The following is a 19,489-nucleotide window of genomic DNA, read 5'->3' as shown; positions in this document are numbered from 1 at the left end:
CGGCAGGTCCCATTTAAGGTCACAGTGGTAGGTCAGAAGAGAGGATCTTTGAGGAAACTGGCAGGTCCTGCTTTGGGGTTATGAGATGTAAGATCCCACCTCAGAGTCCAACAATAAAGATTCCCCTTCCTCTGACCATGGTGGGGCTGATCCAGTTCCTCTTATCAGACTTACAGGATGGAGACCTTCCTTTGGCTTGGGCCTCTATGGAAGTTTTGTATTTCTTCTTTGGTACAGGTGAAGGAGAATGGTGGCAGGATTCCACTAAAACTAGAGGCATGCTTCTCACTGATGCTGCAGCACTCAAAACCAATTCAAACCATGACGGCCCCACCGGTGGCCGGAGCACTGCCTCCATTAGCAGAAATTTCAGCCTAGCCTCCCTACCCTTCTTCATCCTAGGCCTGACCTCCCTGCAAATCTGGCACTGGTCCTTTATGTGTGCTTCCCCCAAAGCCCAGTAGCCGGAGCATACCTTGGGACTGTGAATAGAAAACTCCCCAAAATGGGGAAAACAACAAATCCGAAAAACTTTTTTTTAAACACAACAAAAACTTATTAACTATCCTAACCTGAAGACTAGACTAACTACACGCACACACCATTTACAAAGGTGAGAGAGAATTATTCTGTTCTGGCATTGAACAGAGTTCCAACAACCATCGCAGGCAGTAAAAAGGAAATGAGCTGGGATAGAGGTGACTCTGCTCTTTATACCTGCATGCAGTGGTGCACAGCAGCAGGGGGAGCTCAAACTGCCCGGTGGGTATCACTGAGGGAAAACGTTTCCAACGGCCATGCACTGTGTACACTGACACCAAGTACGGAATGCACATGTGCAATCACTCAAAGAAGAATGTGTCTGGCTTTCCAAGGACATGTAAGGGGAGAAGAAAGCACAAAAAGCCTCCCTTCTCTTGAACCCCTGAGCAACAAAGGGACAACAAGTCTAGTTCCTAAGCAGTCTGGGCATGTAGAAGGGACTTTGCTGCAGCCGCTGAAAGGGTGTAGCAATGGGCATGCTTCCCAGGAACAAACAGGAAGCTCTAGGCGGAATTCTGCCTCCCCCGGGTATGAGGTGGCTGTGCACCATTCAGCACGAACATAGGGATGTGCCATAATTAATATTTCCCAGGCTGAATTGTAGAGTCATATAGGCCCAGTTCAGCTTTCATATAAAAAAATCAAAAACTCTAGATTTGAGCATATTCACTCTTCATTGAGATTATTTCACAATCCATAACAACAACAAAACCATTACGTCATCACTGAAGTATCAGGCAGGAAGGAAAGCTGACCTCATGAAAGAAAGCCAACATAGTAATATAAGGATCTTCAGCTATAGTAACAGAAATACAGGTCAAGTACATTTCTGGCCTATCTTTGAGTCAGTTTGAAAGTCCTCTTTTAATAGTTCATCTAATTGTCCTCCAGGGAACAGAGCAGATAATACTAGATCACACAAGCTGAAGTCACAAGGACAGGTTGGAGAAAATGAGCCAATTCTCTTTGGAGAAGCAAAGATTCTGCGGTGACCCAGTTGACGTTTTTTCAAATGATGGAAGGATACATGAAATGACTCTGGACCAATTATTTTCACTTCCACAGCATGCAAGAGCTAGGAGGCAGGTAGTAAACCTTGAGAAACCTGAGCCAAAAAGAACTGTTTAGGAAACAAATATTTCTTATGCATGGTAAGAAATACAGCACCCCAATTTGTGTAACAGGGTGAAATATTCATTGAAAATATAATGCACCACACAAATGTAACCATTTTCCTGTTTGCCAATTATCCACAAACAGGTTACGATTATTATGAATTTTTGTATTATTTACAATTATTTGACAAAGAGTTTGCATAACAAGTTTTATTCTAGAATTTGTTCCAAAACTAATCTCTATATATTCCTGTTCCATTTTAGAACTCGGGGAATCAATGGGAACTATTAGTAATAACAATTAGCTCTTCTATAGCACTTTATGTCCAGGGATCTCAGAGTGCTTCACAAAGGATGCTAAGTATCATTAGCCCCATTCTACTGGGGAAAGTGAGGCACAGGGAAGTTAAGTGGGTTGCTGAAGGTCACCCCTCATGCAATAGCCAGGACTAGAAACCGCATCCCCCAAGTTCCAGTTCAGTGCTCTGGGGTGAACTCATTACTGGTTCCATGCGTGGCTAAAAATCTTTCTTGGCCTCAATTAAAAATATTACAGACACTCTGCCCCTGCACAGAAATTATCCGTCTACAAGAACAATCTCATCCCATGTCAATTTTCACTTGAATGCTGTTTTCTGTGCACACTGGTTTTTCCTAGATCCATGTAGGATTTGTTTAAAGTAAAAAATGCAATGGTGAGTAGAGAGTCTTGATTGCTCTTGTTGATATGCCCCATCTCTTGCCTCCCACAGGGTCCACAGGCATGAGCTGCAGTAATCAAACATGTCATTAAGTTTGTTAACTACATTTATGAAATACTAAAACAAAAGGTTAATATTTTCAAATTATTTTCCAAGGTAAGTTTTTACAGGGTTTGTACTGATTTACAAAGGCAATCAGATGTTCCATGGTTATTAGTGCTTTGTAGAAAGGAAGGTGTGTGGGCACAAAACGAACTGACAACAAACATTTAACCATATACCAATCCTGTCCTCTGCATTCCTACTGCAAAATCCTTTGTTCATCAGTTAGTCATCACCTGCTTCAGCAACTGCAACCTCCTCTTCTCTGACCTTTCCCCATATCTCACCTGACCGCCTCCCAGGCTACACAAACGCTGCTCCTGAAATCAGCTTCCACTCCTGCAGCTGTGACCATGGCACTCCCCTAAGGTAATCTCTCCTCTGTGCTTCTGCATCAAATTCAAGCTCCTCGTGTAATGAAATGTTTACCTGCAATGCACAATTCACCCACTAGATGTCTCTATGCATTACATAGAGTCTTGGGCAGGGCAAGGGTCAAATTGGGGAACAATAGCTCTGTCCACTAACACGCTCAGATACTACAGTGTTGGGCAGATGTCACCTCATTTGAGATGGTCTCCACCTCAATATGTAGAGATTATAGAATGGGGTGAATTTCAGCCAACAGAGTTTAGAGAACAAATTAAGGCACCTCTTCCTGGTAGAAACCTTCAGTGGATAGCGATAGTAGAACACATAAATGCTACCACTGGGGGTCTCCAATTAAGTCACAGGATACAGTGGAGCTTTCTAGTCCCTTACTGGATGTGTGAATTGCCTCAGGTCCCATGTGCTAGGAGTCTCTGGTTCCTGCTAGGAAGTGTGCCAGGTCTTTGGTTCCCTGCGCCAATGTAGACTCTTCTCAACTTGGCAGCTCTGGGGGTTGTGTTGATCCTAGTCTGTCTTCTTCCCTTCCAGGGCTGTTTTTCTTCCTCACTAGCTGCTCCTCCCTGGCTGCAGACAGCAGGCAGACAGCAGGTACTCTTCCCTGCAGCAGAAGCCCCTTGGTGCCATTCCCAAGGACCTTCCACTGCTGGCTCCTCCTGCGATTGTTCACCCACCCACAGGAAAAGGCTTGTGGTGGCAGCCCCTCCTCTTGCTCCCCTTGCAGGCAGCTGCTGGCAAACCAACTTCCTGAGCTGAGGCTTTCATGTCCCAGAGCTTTTGAATTTTGCCATCAATGCCTCTGACTAGCGAAAGGTAACAACGAGGGCTGGAAAGAAGTGAGGTAAGATGGTGGACAACTCAGAGAGTATGATGTACAGGCATGCACCAGCCCAATTCAAGCGTTGGCACATGGTGTGTCCCCTGGTAAGTAAGGGAGACAAAACAGGGACTCAAGTTGTGTGGAAGCTTCTTTGTTGTGACTATTGTTTGTATCTCTTTTCTTTAATAAACAGCCCCTGTATAAGATGGGCTGTGATTCCATCTATCATGCTTCACATTCAAAGACCTTGCACCATTCCACTCTACCTATATCAGTTCTTATTCACTCTCCCACTGACTATATTCTATTCAAAAGCTCTGCCTGCTTTCCCTTTTGTACTCCAGAATGTGGAATGGTAGACAAAAATGCCCCGTGTTGCTGTCCCACACACTCCTGACAAATGGGAGTTCAGTGAGACTACGTGCATGAATATGCACTTGTCAGTGTGAATAAGGGTTCCACAGTGGCACTACGTGACTTTTCTTTGCCACTGAATTGCCTTGTGGCCTTAGGTAGGATTAAAACAAGGAGTCCTGGCCTCGATTCCCATGTCTACCTTAGTTCAAAGAATATATTGCCTCACCAGACTATCTTAAATCTCAAACATAAATCTCCATGACACATGCAGAGTTAGCACCATAAGCAACTTTCCAAAGAAAATGAAATGCTACTCAAAAGGGATTTTAGCTCCAGTTTTTAGTGACAGTTGAATGATAAGGAAGAACTGTGCTGAACCAGGAGACAGAATGAGCTCAGTTTAGTTCACAGACCTCTATATTATGAGGAACAACATGCTGAGGAGTCCTAACTGCAATCAACAAACTTTTTAGGGAAGCATAATTTAAATCCATGTATACCCAGAGTCTCAAAGAAAGTAATGTTCCTTTCCTTTCCCTGGCTCAGCTGAGTCTGAGAGCCTGAGTTCCAGCCTGAGCCCCAATGTCTGCACTGCAATTTTTAGACCCACAGCCCAAGCCCAGTAAGCCCAAGTCAGCTGAACTGGAAACTGAGACTGCATGCCACATGTTTTGGGGGGTTTTTTTGTTTTTTTTTTTACATCACAGTATAGATGTACCCTCAGAAGTATGAGGCAGTGAAGAATGAGGCTCTATGTTCATACCTGGAGCTCCCAGTGTGACACTGTGACCAAAAAAGCTAATGTGATCAAGGGATGCATAAACAGAGGTCTCTCGAATAGGAATAGAGGGGTTATTTTATTTCTATATTTGGCACTTGTAGAACCGCTGCTGGAATACGGTGCCCACAATTCAAGAAAGATGATAAACTGGAGAGGGTTAGGGGAAGAGCCACAAGAATGATTAAAGGATTAGAAAACAAGCATAATAGTGATAGACTCAAGGCGCTCAATCTATTTAGCTTAACACAAAGCAGGCTAAGGGATGACTTGATTACTTGTAAGTACCTGCATGAGGAACACACATTTAATAATGGTCTCTTCAATCTAGCAGACAAAGGTATAACACAATCCAATGACTGGAAGTTGAAGCTAGTCAAATTCAGACTGCAAATATGGCTTATATTTTTAACAATGAGAGTAATTAACCATTGGAACAACTTACCAAGGGCCATGGTAAATTCTCCATCATTAGATCAAGATTGTATGTTTTTCTAAAATATATGCTATAGGAATTATTTTGGAGAAGTCCTATGGCCTGTGCTATACAGAAGGTCACACTACATGACCACAATGGTCCCTTCTGGCATTAGAGTCTATGAATCTATGGTACAGTACATCAGAAAGGCAGCTGCTGACAGAGCATTGTGTGTGACAGCTCCTCAACTTCAAATTCCACTCTCATTCCTCGCCTGAAACAGCCTGACTGAGTTGACTTTCCAGGCATGCCGCAAAACCCATCTGTATGAGTTGGCATTTGGGGTGGTGGTTGGGGATAGGGTTTCTTATGGGAATATGAGGGATGAGGTGATTTTGATTTGACTTGTAATGTGTTTTTGTTGACTGGTGACTGTGTTTGTATGTGGAGGAATTATGGGGCAATATGCTCTGCCTTGGTAATCGTTTTTGTAGTGTAATTGTAATTGGTGGCCAGGCCTGAGATAAGCAGTCTTTTACATGCACTTTTTTAAATCTAACTAAATTTTAAAAACCCCTGTCAGTTACCCCACTGCAGAAAAATCTCCCCCATATCATCCCAGGAAAGGTGAAGAAAGTCAGGCAGCCACAGTTGTACAGCAGCCAACTCCAAGTTGATCACCTGCCTTGGCTCAACCTGCCTCTCTGATTTGATATCAATACAAATAACCATCAGGGACCCTAGCTTCTGATGTTAATCAGTGAAGATTAACAGTGTATTCAATTGATTTTAATTTGACTGGCTGAATGGATTTTACACACCCATGGCATGTAAACGAGGCACAATTACAGCCAAGTAGGGGATTTTGCAAATAAACAAAACACCCAATGAGTTGGACCCATGTTGGACTTATGTACTGGTTTCAGGTGCTTTCACTGTTCGCACACCTGTATGTTTACGGCTATACTTTTTACTTCCTTGCCTACCACACTACTGTATGGGAACCGACTGGCACTGAACTGGCAGGGCCTTGGCTGGAGCAACTCTACAAATGCTATGAAAATGAGTTTCCTTATAATTTAAAAATATTTATCCTGAAATTTGTAAAAGATAGTCTCAAAGCTTTACTTCCCATAGTCGGCAATCATGGCCATTTTTCATACCTCCCTGTATGAGGAAGATGTCTTATATGGCTGAAACCCATCAGTCTAGAGGTGTGGCACTAACCGCATGTTCAGTTTTGTGCCTTGGCACTTGTTAGTCAGCCTTGGGAAAATGCCATATTTCTGCTTGCATGAATTTCATGCAGGGAACATCTTTTCAGAGGTCAAAAATCCCACTAAGAGACAGCAAAGGAAACAAATATCACCTGGAAAAATCAACAACCTGACTAAAACCTGCGGCTGCAATCTATAGGATTGTCTCAATTTAAAAACAAGTCACCTCCTTGGGTCCTCACACTCTGGGACCAGCCTCTCCCCAGCCCTGACAATATTAATAAGTAAGGCTTGGTTTAAATATGAATGAAAAGTTGCTCCAGTGATGTGTCTTAGTGCATTTCCATTAGGGTGGATGTCTGAAACCTGGAATCTACTAGAAGTGCTTCAGGAACAAGGAGTGGATATATGACGACACTGCCACCACTAGGCACTAGATCAAGCAATTGGAAAACCTGTCAAAGTGTCTCTGTGGCTGAGTGTGCAGAGCTTCCTGAAGGAACCCTCTTGGGACAGAAACAACCCGCCCTTGATTCCTCTACCAGGACAAACACCATTGTCCTCATCAAGAAGCAGGGATGTTTACTGAGCTATAGAGAGCTTTCAGCACTGAGTATGTGTGTGGCTACTGTATCTGTAAGGTCTAGAAAAGTGTGTTACAGAAGTCAAAAGACTGGTCAGTTGGTAGCCACTTTGCAACAAGAGCAGGGTTGGAGGCACCAGATGTAGCTTGTATATAAGGATTCTCTTGCTATGCAAACAATTTGGGGTTTTTGCAGTTATTTTAGTCTTCTTCTTGTTGTTACTCTGACCCAATTAAAGTCACTGTGGTCAATTAAAAGGGCTATTTGGCTGATTGGATTTCGGGGCACACAACACTTAGAAGCCTATGTAGGTTGTCCTAGAAACCAGTGCTGAGTGCAATGGGTTTGTATTGAGTCCTGATTCTAATTTGGAGTCTAGCAAGGTCTTGCGAGCCCATGGGAACAAAATTTGGGAGGGCGAGCTTTTTACCCTCTCGTTTGTCTAGGCTGAAAGCACTTGAGCCTCATTGGTGATTCAGCCAGTCAGCACAGGTGGCCTCATTAACCTTAAACAAGCCAATTAAGGAAGCACATAAAGGAGGTCTCTCCCTAGTCAGAAGGGAGACAGGTGGATTGCTTTTGGCAGGCTGTTAGTGTCTAGGAGCCAGGACGGTGAGTGCTGGCAGATACTAACTAATCTCTGCTAAAATGGTTTGATTTAAACCACGGCTATTGTTAAAACATATGGAGAGAAATATGGCCACTGACTCTGCATCCTACTAATGTTTTATCTGAGAGCCACAGCAACCTGTGAAAAAAGCCAGAAACCATCGAGAGAGTTTTTATTTCTCTTTCAGTCTTAAACTCCTGGTTAAAGCATCTATGCAGCTGTGCAGACCCAGAGCCCCATCCACATCTCTCCCTACAGGTTAATTTATTTCTCACAATATCAGCAGGTTCAGGTCTAATCAAAAGTCTTGGTGGTTTCATAATCAGAAATCTTCCTTTTTCCCTTCAAAGCAAATCCTGAATCACTTCATCAGCAAATACTAAAGGAACAAAATGACATCACAAACAATGTTGTTTTAATTCTAACAAACTAGTTTACCTTTTTATCATTATGATCAGTTTAAAATCACACCTAGGGTTGGTCAAAAATAAACATTTTCTGCAACAAAAATTTGAAAGATATGAAAAAAAGTTGCATTTGAAATTAACAAGAAAATTTTTCTTTAAATGAAAAACATCAAATTGAAACAAAAAGTTCAGCTTTGGGGTTCTCCCTCTTTTCTTTTCCTTCTCACTGGAAAAGAGGGTGAAACAACATTCATTTTGATTTGAATCAAAACTTTAATTTGGATGAAAAATCTTTTATACAAATATTTTTGTATTGTTCTAAAAGCTTTTTTTTTTAAACTTAAAAATTTGATCAGCCAGCTCTGTTCACAATCCAACATGTTCCAGAGTATTTCAGAAATGGGTATCTCAGTCTGCTCCAATGAGTTAAGAGCCTCCCTAACAGCAGAGATGGGCCCAAGTGGCAAAATTTGGATCTAAACTTTCTTAAAGTTTAGGAGGATTTTCAATCACTCCCTCTCTAAGAGCAGGATTGAGCTTTGGGAATTAGCAATGCAATAAATGAATTACACAGGGTACATCTAAAGGAAACTACCATTACAGATATGTGGTCCGTGTACCTCTAGATGCGGTCAGGCCTTAACGTGTCAGTATCAAAGGAGTTTTTAGGGAAGCCAGTGTCTTCCACCATAATATTGCTTTACCTTTGAGCTTGATTTTTCCAGACTCATGTTGAGGCTTAAAAACTAAAGGCTTCCTCTTTGATTCATCCTGTCAGGCCTAAATTTAGTAAAACTTAATTGCAAGGTTTCAGAGTAGCAGCCGTGTTAGTCTGTCTCCGTAAAAAGGAAAGGAGTACTTGTGGCACCTTAGAGACTAACAAATTTTTCGGAGCATAAGCTTTAAGTGAGCTGTAGCTCACGAAAGCTTATGCTCTAATAAATTTGTTAGTCTCTAAGGTGCCACAAGTACTCCTTTTCTTTTTAATTGCAAGGGTAGCCTTTCATCTTATCTATTTACATTCAATGTCTTCCCCTCAAAGACCATCCAGTAAAGATCTCTGTCTTTAGCCTCTCAGACTTAGAAGTCACTGTTTCTTCAATTAACGTGTAAGACATAAGATGACTGTGTGCTTTTGGGGTAGCAAAGCTTAATGAATTACTGAGGGATGACAGAACTGTTTCACTGTCCAGTTGCTTCCTGTTTAGTGTCCTCTGTTGTGTGCGGTTAGTCAAAACAAAAAAAGCCTTTGGTAAAGGCTTAGTTTGAGCTCTGTGTAATGCATGCCATAAATACATGTTCCCAAAACAATTAAACCTTTCTTCCTATGTCTATTGATTTCCCCATGCTCAGTCAGTCTCCCAGAAACTTGGAGAGCTTAAAATTTTCCATCCTTGCCTTAAAACATAAACAGATGCTACCTGTATGAAATGTTAAAACCTACATGCTGCAGTTTAGTTGGACTGTATTTGCCTGTAGAGATTGGAATTTGCTGTGAAGTGTTCTGCAAAAATGTCTTATGTATGACATTAAATAAGAACAAATGATATTCTGATGTATTCATCCTTCAGGCATCTGAAATCAACAAGATGACATTCATAACGGTGAATATCATTCTGGGGCATATTAACAGCAGTGTTGTTATGTAAGTCATGGAGGATAATAGTTCCACTCTAGTTGGCACTGGAAAGGCCTTAGCTGGAGTATTGTGTCCAGTTTCGGGTACCACTCCTTAAGAGATGTGGACAAACTGGGGAAAGTACAGAGGAGAGCAACAAAAATGACACAAGGTTTAGAAAACAATCTATGAGGAAAGGCTAAAAAAATGGGTATGTTTAGTCTCGAGAAAAGTAAACTGAGGGTATGTCTACATTGCATTTTAAAAACCCGTGGCAACGAGACTCAGAACCTAGATCTCAGATTCAACCTTGTGCTATGGCGCTAAAAGCAGCAGGGTAGATGTTGCAGCTCAGTCTGGAGCTCAGGTTTTGACGCCCACTGTCTCCCAAGGCTTCAGAGCAGAGGTTCCAGCCCAAGCCCAAATGTCTGCACAACTGTTTTCGGTGCCATAGCATGAGCCCCACAAACCTGAATCTGAAGGCCCAAGCTCTGAGACTTGGTGTCGCAGGTTTTAAAATGCACTCTAGGTTTACAGTCTTGAAATACGTTAAGGACTATTATAAAGAGGAGGGTTATCAATTGTTCTCCATGTCCACTGAAGGTAGGACAAGATGTAATCAGCTTAATGTGCAGAAAGGGAGATTTAGGTTAGATATTAGGAACAAATTCTAAACTATAATGATAGTTAAGTAGTAGAATAGGTTACTAAAGAGATTGTGGAATTCCCAGGGGATTGTCCGAGGGAACCAGATTGGGTCCCCTGGCACCCACTGCGGTGTCTGAAGAAGTCAGACCTGGCTAGCTTACCATCAGAGCCTTGAGGTAATATAAATGTATGCAGAGTGTTTGTTATTTTAAAATCTTTTTTCTTTAAATGTTTTGTTCCTACTGCAAAATAAAGAATACTGTAGTTTCAGAATATAGGGACTGTCTGGTCCCTATATTCACCACTAATCACAGACTCCCAAAGGGAAGAACTGCAGATATCCAGCTCAGTCGGACCTGCTGGGTAAGCACAGTTGATACAAAGGGCACTGTAGCCCAAGGGCTGCTCTTAGGGTGGGACAATTGTGGAATTCGGCACCAGGCTAAGTAAAGGGAGAAGGTCTACACCTGAGGGGGTGTACTTGGACAGATCAGAAAGGGGAAATAGGTGCAGGTAGCCCTGTAACCATGACAACAACTCACCCACATAAATTCACTCTTCAAATGGACCATCTGTATTTCTCATGAACATCTGTAATCACATCCTCTAGAACAGTGATTTACAAACTTTTCATATTCATGCCCCCCCCATCCACATCCCCCCAGAGCCAGGAACGGGGCCGCAGCACCTGGGATGGCGGGGGGAGGGGGGACTCGGACAGGTGTAAGGGGGCCGAGGCTGGGGGCGGGGCCAGAGCTGGGAACAGAGCCATGGCCAGGGGCCGAGTCGCCCCTGTGGGAGTGGGACCAGGAACCAGGGCCATGGCTGGGGGCAGGCCAGAGCAGAGCTAGGAGCAGAGTGGGGCTGGGAGCAGAGTGGGGCTCCCTCCCCATCCCTGATGGGGGCTGGCCTGGGCCCCGCTGCTCCCCCTTGAATGTTCCTCTGTGCCCCTCTAGGGAGGCGTACCCCAGTTTGAGGACTTCTACTCCAGAATGCTGTTTTCACCACTCCTCACTGAAGTAATATCACCTACAACATTTTTTGTTTCCTTCCTTTCTGCTCATCCCCTTTTCACAATATACAAATCAATTTCTGGCTTCCAGTTTGCGCCAATACTGTCAAACCCTTATAAATCCATTACTGATCACAGCACAATGGATCAACTGAGCAAAGCCAAGGTCTTATTATGGTGTATGCCATGAGCAAGTAGCAAAAGCCTCTAGTAGGCCCACTGCTTAAACTGTTTTCATGTGGTCAATTAAGAAAACAATCAAATTTCAATGATGCAGCCACATTGTACATGCAGCTGTTAGGATTGTGTCTCTGTTTGTTAGGACTGGAAATAGAATCCTCAGGTGCTGTTTATAAAGAATTCATATTTGATACGTATGGTAGCTCACTGGGTTATTGAAAGGAATGAAGAACCAGTTCAGAGAAAATCATAGCCTTCCCCTCCTTCCAATCCTCCAGAGGCAGTTCTAGGACTAACTTTTAGGTGGGACAATCTAACTGGTCTTAGCTGCACCTCAACTCTGTAATTAGGGTTGCCAACCTTCTAATAGTAGAAAACTGAACACCCTTGTGCCGGCCCCTTCTCCAAGGCCCCTCACCTTTCCCGCCCCTTCTCCGAGGCCCCTCCCCTGCTCACTCCATCCCCTCTCCCTCCACTCACTCTCCCCCACCCTCACTCACTTGCTCATTTTCACCAGGCTGGGGAAGGGGGTTGGGCTGTGGGAGGGGGTGAGGGATCCATCTGAGGGTGCGGGCTCTGGGGTGGGGCCATGTATGAGGGGTTTGGGGTGCAGGAGGGGGCTCCAGGCTGGGGCCGAGGGGTTCAGCGTGCGGGAGGAGGCTCAGGACTGGGGCAGGGGGTTGGGGTGCAGGAGGCGGTACGGGGTCTGGAAGGGAGTTTGGGTGTGGGAAGGGGCTCAGGGCTGGTCAGGGGGCTGGGGTGCAGGAGGGGGTGAGGGGTGCAGACTCCGGGCAGTGCTTACCTCAGACCGCTCCCGGGAAGGCCGGCATGTCCCTCCCGCTCCGTGCCCTGCCCTGCCCACAGGCATTGCCCCTCAAGCTCCCATTGGCCGCAGCCAGTGGGAGTTGCAGAGCCGATGCTTGGGGTGGGGGCAGTGCGTGGAGCCTCCATGGCCGCCCCTACACCTAGGATCCAGAGGAACATGTTGCTGCTTCTGGAAGCCGCACAAAGCTGGGTAGGGAACCTGCCTGCACTGCCAACCAGAGTTTTAACGGCCTGGTCAGTGGTGCTGACTGGAGCCACCAGGGTCCATTTTTTGACCAGGTGTTCCAGTCAAAAAACGAACACCTGGCAACCCTATCTGTAATCAAGGGCACTCGGAAAGTCTCCATACTGTTCTGACACTACTGGACTGCACTGTAAGTTCCTGCTGTGTCTGTTTTTGACCCTCCCTATTGGAATGCACACTACTTGGTTACACCCTCCTATTAATGGTCCATCTCACCAATTTGAATGAATGGTTGGGAGACTCAAAGCAATGATATGGGATCACAAAACAGCAGCACTCACAACGTGCTAAGGGTTGGACAAGTACAAAAGGTATGGCTCCTGCCATGAGGAGTTTATTTATACTCCAAAGACCCAATCTTACAATAGGTCGACCTCATTGTAGGATCATGGCCTAGAAAGGGAAGACATATCCACAGATTACGGGAAAGGAAAACAACATACAACTAAATGAGCAGATGAGAATTGACTGTGTACTGATACATTTTTTTTTTAATATCAAGATTTGGAGACCATCCCCAATTACTCTATAACTTTGGCATATGCTTCTCGCTGGAGTTAATTGTAATATATAAAAATATCTTTGATATAAGAATAATTGAGTGAAGAAAACTAAAAATGACTTTTCTCTTGAGGACGTTTATGCTGATGTATAGACTTCAAATCCAACACTCACACTACCGGTTCTGACAACACTACAAGTGAATTATTTTTGTGAGACTCAAGAATTTTCTCATCTTTCTTTTTCTAAGCAAACATTTTCTCCTTTGTGGTCATGCCATATTCTAGGAACGTGTTCCTTTTAATTAAAAGAATCTAGTAATCAATTCACGTACAGAGATCCGTTTCTCAATCTGTCTCATTACAATGACACAGAGAGAAACTGAACTGTACTTAGACTCCGGACTGAAGAATGATGCTGGAACTATAGTAATAAGATTCTGTAGCCTCATGCATTCCATCTTCAAAAGCCACCGGCAATTATTACCCCTATTCATTGTGTAGAAGACTCTGGAGAAGAAGCTGTAAATCGTGAGCTAGCTATTTAGCTAGCTGTGTCAAGAATGATCACATTTTCATTCAGACAAACTTCAGAGACCAATGAGGCTTTCAGGGAAAAGCTTTCCCAAGTATACCTGTCTGCAGTGAATCACAGTGAGAAACTAAAGAGGAGCATACAAATGTTTGGCAGCAATCCTTTAAATTTCACAAGCCAAGCAGGTTCGAGCCAGGTCAGTACTTAAGGAGTTAGTAATTCAGTGAGTGAAGTTTCCCCTCTGAGTCAGAACTGAACCCAAGCCACAGTGTGGAGTTTCAGATAAGTAAAACCAAGGTCCAGACCACTTGTCCTATTAAAGATTCCATGAGTTTCCATATGATGCCATGATCATTTCTAAGTGAATAGAAGTTCCAAGTGTTCCAAGGCCCCATAAGGGGCCTGGCTCAATTCCAGCATAATCCCTGTCTGAATCCTCTCGTGCAGGTTCCACTGAACACACTGTTCAATTTCAATTCCTGTCCAAAACAGTTCTGCAGTTGCTGTGCTCTGTTAATTGTCATGTTCCACCTTCCAAAGAGGCTGATGATGGGATCCTGCTCTGTAGTTTAAGTACATAAAACCCATTGAGATGTTCAGATAAAACCAGTGTAAGATAAAATGACTGCGTCTCCCAGTTCTACTAGGATAGTCTTGGTTTTTCATTTAGTGTCTTGAGAACTTCTTTTCAAGACACCTGAGATGTCCCAGTTTAACTGTGAGGTTTTCATAATGACAAAAATATTTATTCAAGTCATATTGCTATCCTGGTATAAAATACTTTCTACACCTGCTTCATTGTCATCACACAGTGAGCATGTTTAACGCCAACTATTGATCAAGGCCAATGTTTATCGTGACTTGTCAGGCAATACCATTGCAGTATGAGTCTAATGAATCAATGTTCTAATCTAATCTAGTCACCATAAACCCCTGCTCTTGTGCCTCTGGGAGCAGAGGGCTGCTGAAGGAGATGTAACTGACAGACTCTCTCTCTGTTGCTTCCCTCCTCTCTGTAGTCAACAGAACCACAGAGAGGAGGGAAGCAAGAATTAGAGGGGTGCAAAAGGAAGAGGGAGAGCTGTTCCAGGTGGAGCTTTTCTCACCCAGGAGAAAAGATCAAAGAAAACAGACAGAATGCAGCACACTGGAATATTTCACAACTGTAAAACTGCTGCCACTAAAATGTCCCTCTGTTATTTTGGAAATATGATCATCTTAGTATAAGATTATCAATCCATACTTCCTCATCCCTCCCACCCCAGCAAGTCCTAACATACTTTGATAGAACCTCAATCCAATCCATGCTGAAAGCACCCCAGCCCAACCTCCTCTAGCTAGCCCATCTGCCCCAGATGTCTGCACATCTGCTGTGCCGAGATTGTTCCTCAGAATGTAGATTTGTAAATCAATGTGTAGTGTCCTCTGGGATCCTTGAGGGTGAAAGGTGCTATATTAATATCTCATCATTATCCTTCACTGGGTTTTCTGAAAGCTGCAGGCTGGAATTAGAAACTGAATACACAGCAGGGCGTAGAGTATGGTGCTTTCTGTAAAATGTGTATAATGCTGTTTACTGGCAAAGAGTCCATAGCAGGATGCCAGATGTGAACCTCCCAAAACTCTGTAGTAATGTAGACCTAGATTAAGACTTTGTCCCTGAGGGCTTATCTTTAGAGTAAGTCCCAACTGGAACTGCTAATTCAAAGATCCCTGAAATTTGGGAACATTTGGGTTCACATCTTAATGGCAATCCTAACTTCATGCCAGGAGTCCATTTGTACTGCCTATTTACCTATCTCCCAGTACATGAGGCATAGTCACGTAGGGCCAGATTCCAATACCCTTACACATGCTGAGTAGGATCTTGTTCTGCAAGTAATCTCATTGAAGTCAGTGGGACTACTCATGGAGCAGAGCATTATTCAATGTCAGTACAGATATCAGAAACTGGCCCTTAAATGTCTGTGCAGTGCTGTGAAGATGTAAAAAGTTGTTGTCTTTGTTACTAATGAGCTCCTCATCTTTTCATTGGCATGATGCTCTGCATCCTCTGAAGAGAAAACAAATGAAAGGATGAACCCACCTGACACAAAGGCCACTTTCTCCTTTAGTATTGGAAGGACATCAGCAGCTTTTAAGCCATCATTTCGAAAAGACCCTGCAAAACAGAGGAGAATAACAATGCCAAATTAGAAAGGATTGGGCCCTGGATACAGCTACCTACACACTCCAATTTGCTCAAATCAAATAACAGAAAGTGCTTTTCTGTAATTTATAGGCTATGAGACAGATTGTAGTAGTTGAGACACAAACAGCATTAGCTTCACCAGCAATTTATTTATAAGGGGAAAGTCAGAAAGCATCCACCCAGACTATCTCACTCTTCAGAGTGCTGTAGGGTCAATAATTTTCAGTCAGAGAATCAATTTTTTCCCCTCTTTCCTTCTATAGGCCAGACTGTGGCTCGCCCTTTGCAGGTGCATAGGAATGGAAGAGTGTGGCCTTCCCCGTATATGCCCCTAAGCAAAGCCCAAGTACAAGTGAAGTGGGCACTACAGAGCCTGCACTAATCGAGCATCGTCCCTGGTGACAGATTCACCAAAGGGGTTGGGTTTATGTGGGGCCTGGTCTTTTCCCCTTCAGTATAGCTGGGCTGACCCAAGGGGAGAGTCTGTTGCACCATTTCAAAGGGTAGAGAACCTTGTACAAGTCCTGCAGTTTACATGAACTTTGATGTGCTGTTTATCTTCCCCTGCAGTTTCAGTGACTTCACCCCCTCAAGGAATTTCACCAATAAATCACAGATTTTTCAGTCCCTTGGAAGCACAAGAAGACATGAGTTTCCTACTCTTTCAAAAGACAAGAGCACATTCCTTATATACCATAAGCCAATATTAATGTCCCACTGCGGGCCAGATGCTGCTATTCCATCAGCTGCTGTTGAAAAATGAACATTTGAAGGACATCTTTGCAGTTGCCATGGTCTACAGAGCAACTGTCGTTGCAGAGCAAACACCCATCGTAAAAAGATAGCTGCAGTACAACTTTGAATCCACCACGGTTACATGAACAGAAAAGGTGACAGCGTGCACGGAAACACTTTATTTTTACCTTTAGCCTTTCTCAGACAGACGACATCCACCATTCGTCTGAGAGAAAAGCAGAGTGTGGGATAAACCTCTCTCTTAGAAGCAGCTCTGTTCATTGGCCTGAAATAAGGCGTTTCACTCCAGCTATAACATCTGACTGCCGTGTGTTGTTCAACACTCTGTGGTTTGTCTTGTCACAGCTGCTGAATGCAGCACCACTCGCGGAGGATTTTTAATTGTCTGAGATTGAATGTGGATGGAAAAAAAGCCCCTCTGAGTATTTTGTCATGTTCCATACATTATTTACACAGCAAAGACATGGGATCGTTATCCCGGCAAGTCTGTGCAATCAGTAAGAGGTGAACTAGCCCTAGCATATACAATAATACAGCAGGCTACCCACATTTTGCAAGGGCGAGGTCCTTACTGCAAATTTGCAGACAGCCGAACAACCGCACCTAATCTGTACATATACTATTATTATTACTATTAAAGATAAGTTAGTGTAGCATTCTAAATTTACAGTCTGTATTTGCTTGCGTAATAACCTGCCTTGCATATGTGATCATGTCATACTCTAGTGGCTGACCCCGTAAGTACAAAAGGCTGCCGTTTGCCATTGCAGAAGTTCTTCTTCAATTCAGCTGGTCGAAAGAGGCCAGCCTGTGTTTGTGGTACTAAATGGCTCATGTTTGATCCATCCTGATAGCAGTGGCATATGTATAGCCTCATAAAACAAATGTTTTATGCTGGTTCTTGTATCTTTCTTGATAAAGGAATAGGCACTGCTTGCTGGCTGAGCTCCCCAGAAGAATATAGCAGTAGTTGATTCGATTTGCACTCCTCCTGCACTTACAGGGAGAGGGTTTCCATAACCTGCATCTTAACCCCTTTCAAGGCTATATTTGAATCTTGCATTGCACTTTAAGAACCCTGATTTGTGGAATCCTCTCATGTGCTCACCTTTTGGTACTCACTTCTGATAGCTTCAAGAGCAAATAATTTGCATGTATTTATGAAAATTGAGATAGAAAGGAGAGAGATGATTGATTTACTGCAGGTCTTGGATAATAGTAATTTAGCCTCCGACAAAATTTTAGGATGATTTATGCAGTTATTTACCTAACCCCCTTATTCAATCAGGAATCTGGGGATCAGAGTGGATCACAAGCTAAATATAAGTCAACAGTGTAACACTGTTGCAAAAAAAGCAAACATTATTCTGGGATGTATTAGCAGGAGTGTTGTAAGCAAGACACAAGAAGTAATTCTTCCACTCTACTCCGCACTAATTAGGCCTCAACTGGAGTACTGTGTCCAGTTCTGGGTGCCATATTTCAGGAAGGATGTGGACAAATTAGAGACAGTCCAGAGAAGAGCAACAAAAATGATTAAAGGTCTAGAAAACATGACCTATGAGGGAAGTTGAAAAAAATTTGTTTGTTTAGTCTGGAAAAGAGAAGACTAAGCAGGGACATGATAACAGTTTTCAAGTACATAAAAGGTTGTTACAAGAGGAGGGAGAAAAATTGTTTTTCCTAATCTCTGAGGATAGAACAAGAAGCAATTGGCTTAAATTGCAGCAAGGGAGGGTTAGGTTGGAGATTAGGAAAAACTTCCTAACTGTCAGGGTTAAATTGCCTAGGGAGGTTGTGGAATTTCCATTTGCTCTTAAAAATCTCCAAACACCTGTCAGGGATGATCTAGATAATACTTAGTCCTGTCATGAGGCAGGGGACTGGACTAGATGACTTCTTGAGATCCCTTCCAGTCCTATGATTCTAAAACAAATCATAAAACAAACCAGAGCAACTGATACATTAGCTGCACATGATCCTTCTTAGGTACAGAAATAGAGCATTGAGCCAAATTTTTCCCTGATACAACACCATTGACTTCACTGGTGGAAGAACTGTACCCAATGTTACCTTGCATATGTTGAGGGAAACAGTGGATCCAGTACTGCAGACTGGCCAGTTTCTGCACCACTGAAGTTCATAGGACCTTTGCCACTAATATCAGTGGATGCTGACTGGGCACTATGTGAGTAAGGCTGGAGAATTGGGCCATATGTATTAAATTAATAGGGTCTTCTCAGCCTGATGCACCAGGAGCAAAGCTCCATGGGTTCCAGAACAACTTTGAGTGACCTGCCACTGGACCAGCACAGCAGCAATACACTTAGTTTCCATGATGATGGCACCTGCACCTGCACCTGACTCAGCCTCGGAACTGCACCTGTGGTAGATTCAGACCCTCTTAATGAAGATGTTACAACAGCCTTTACTAAGAGAGCATAGGTGCGACGGAAAGTATGAATGGGCACAACAATGAGGGTTTATAGATGCAGGTGTGTGCATACACTTATAAAACATACTACAGTACTCTTCAGTAGTGGTCAAAAACACCGAAAAGACTGCAAGCCATGGGCCAACTCATCAGCCAGGGCACCAAATCAAGCTCCCAACAGTATCAAATTTACAGCCCCTTTCTTCAGGGATGGGTTTCTCTCTCAGACACCAAAACAGTCCAACATAAATCATACAGGTAAACCAGGTCCTTTCCCTTGGGCCAGAGTCCTCTGTAGGAGCCCACCCACTCTTTGCAGCTCTCTCGCCCAACAAAGCTGCTTGTTGGTCTTTTACCTAAGAACCTGGGACCAGACTTTTAAAGATAGGGTGCCTAAATACCTTTAAAAACTGGCCCCAGGTGACATGCAGGCCATCACCTGATCCCTGGCCTCAAACCTGTCACCTGGGAGGCAGCTAATTAGTCACAGGTAACAACTCCTCTTAA

General features: G+C 43.5%; 1 protein-coding gene across 1 annotated transcript in view; it reads right to left on the bottom strand.

The window, feature by feature from the left end:
• The window catches only part of LOC144272365 (kalirin), a 562,727-nt gene that overhangs the window by 316,471 nt on the left and 226,767 nt on the right, over positions 1-19,489 (bottom strand). Inside the window, exon 2 of the mRNA XM_077830366.1 lies at positions 15,688-15,762. Within this exon, the coding sequence (XP_077686492.1) occupies positions 15,688-15,762 (75 nt within the window). The remainder of the gene's footprint in view (positions 1-15,687; positions 15,763-19,489) is intronic.

Source organism: Eretmochelys imbricata, chromosome 11, assembly GCF_965152235.1.
Source record: "Eretmochelys imbricata isolate rEreImb1 chromosome 11, rEreImb1.hap1, whole genome shotgun sequence".
NCBI classification, from domain to species: domain Eukaryota; kingdom Metazoa; phylum Chordata; order Testudines; family Cheloniidae; genus Eretmochelys; species Eretmochelys imbricata.
The sequence above is the reverse complement of the archived record's forward strand: the minus strand, read 5'-3'. Positions and strand labels throughout refer to the sequence as shown.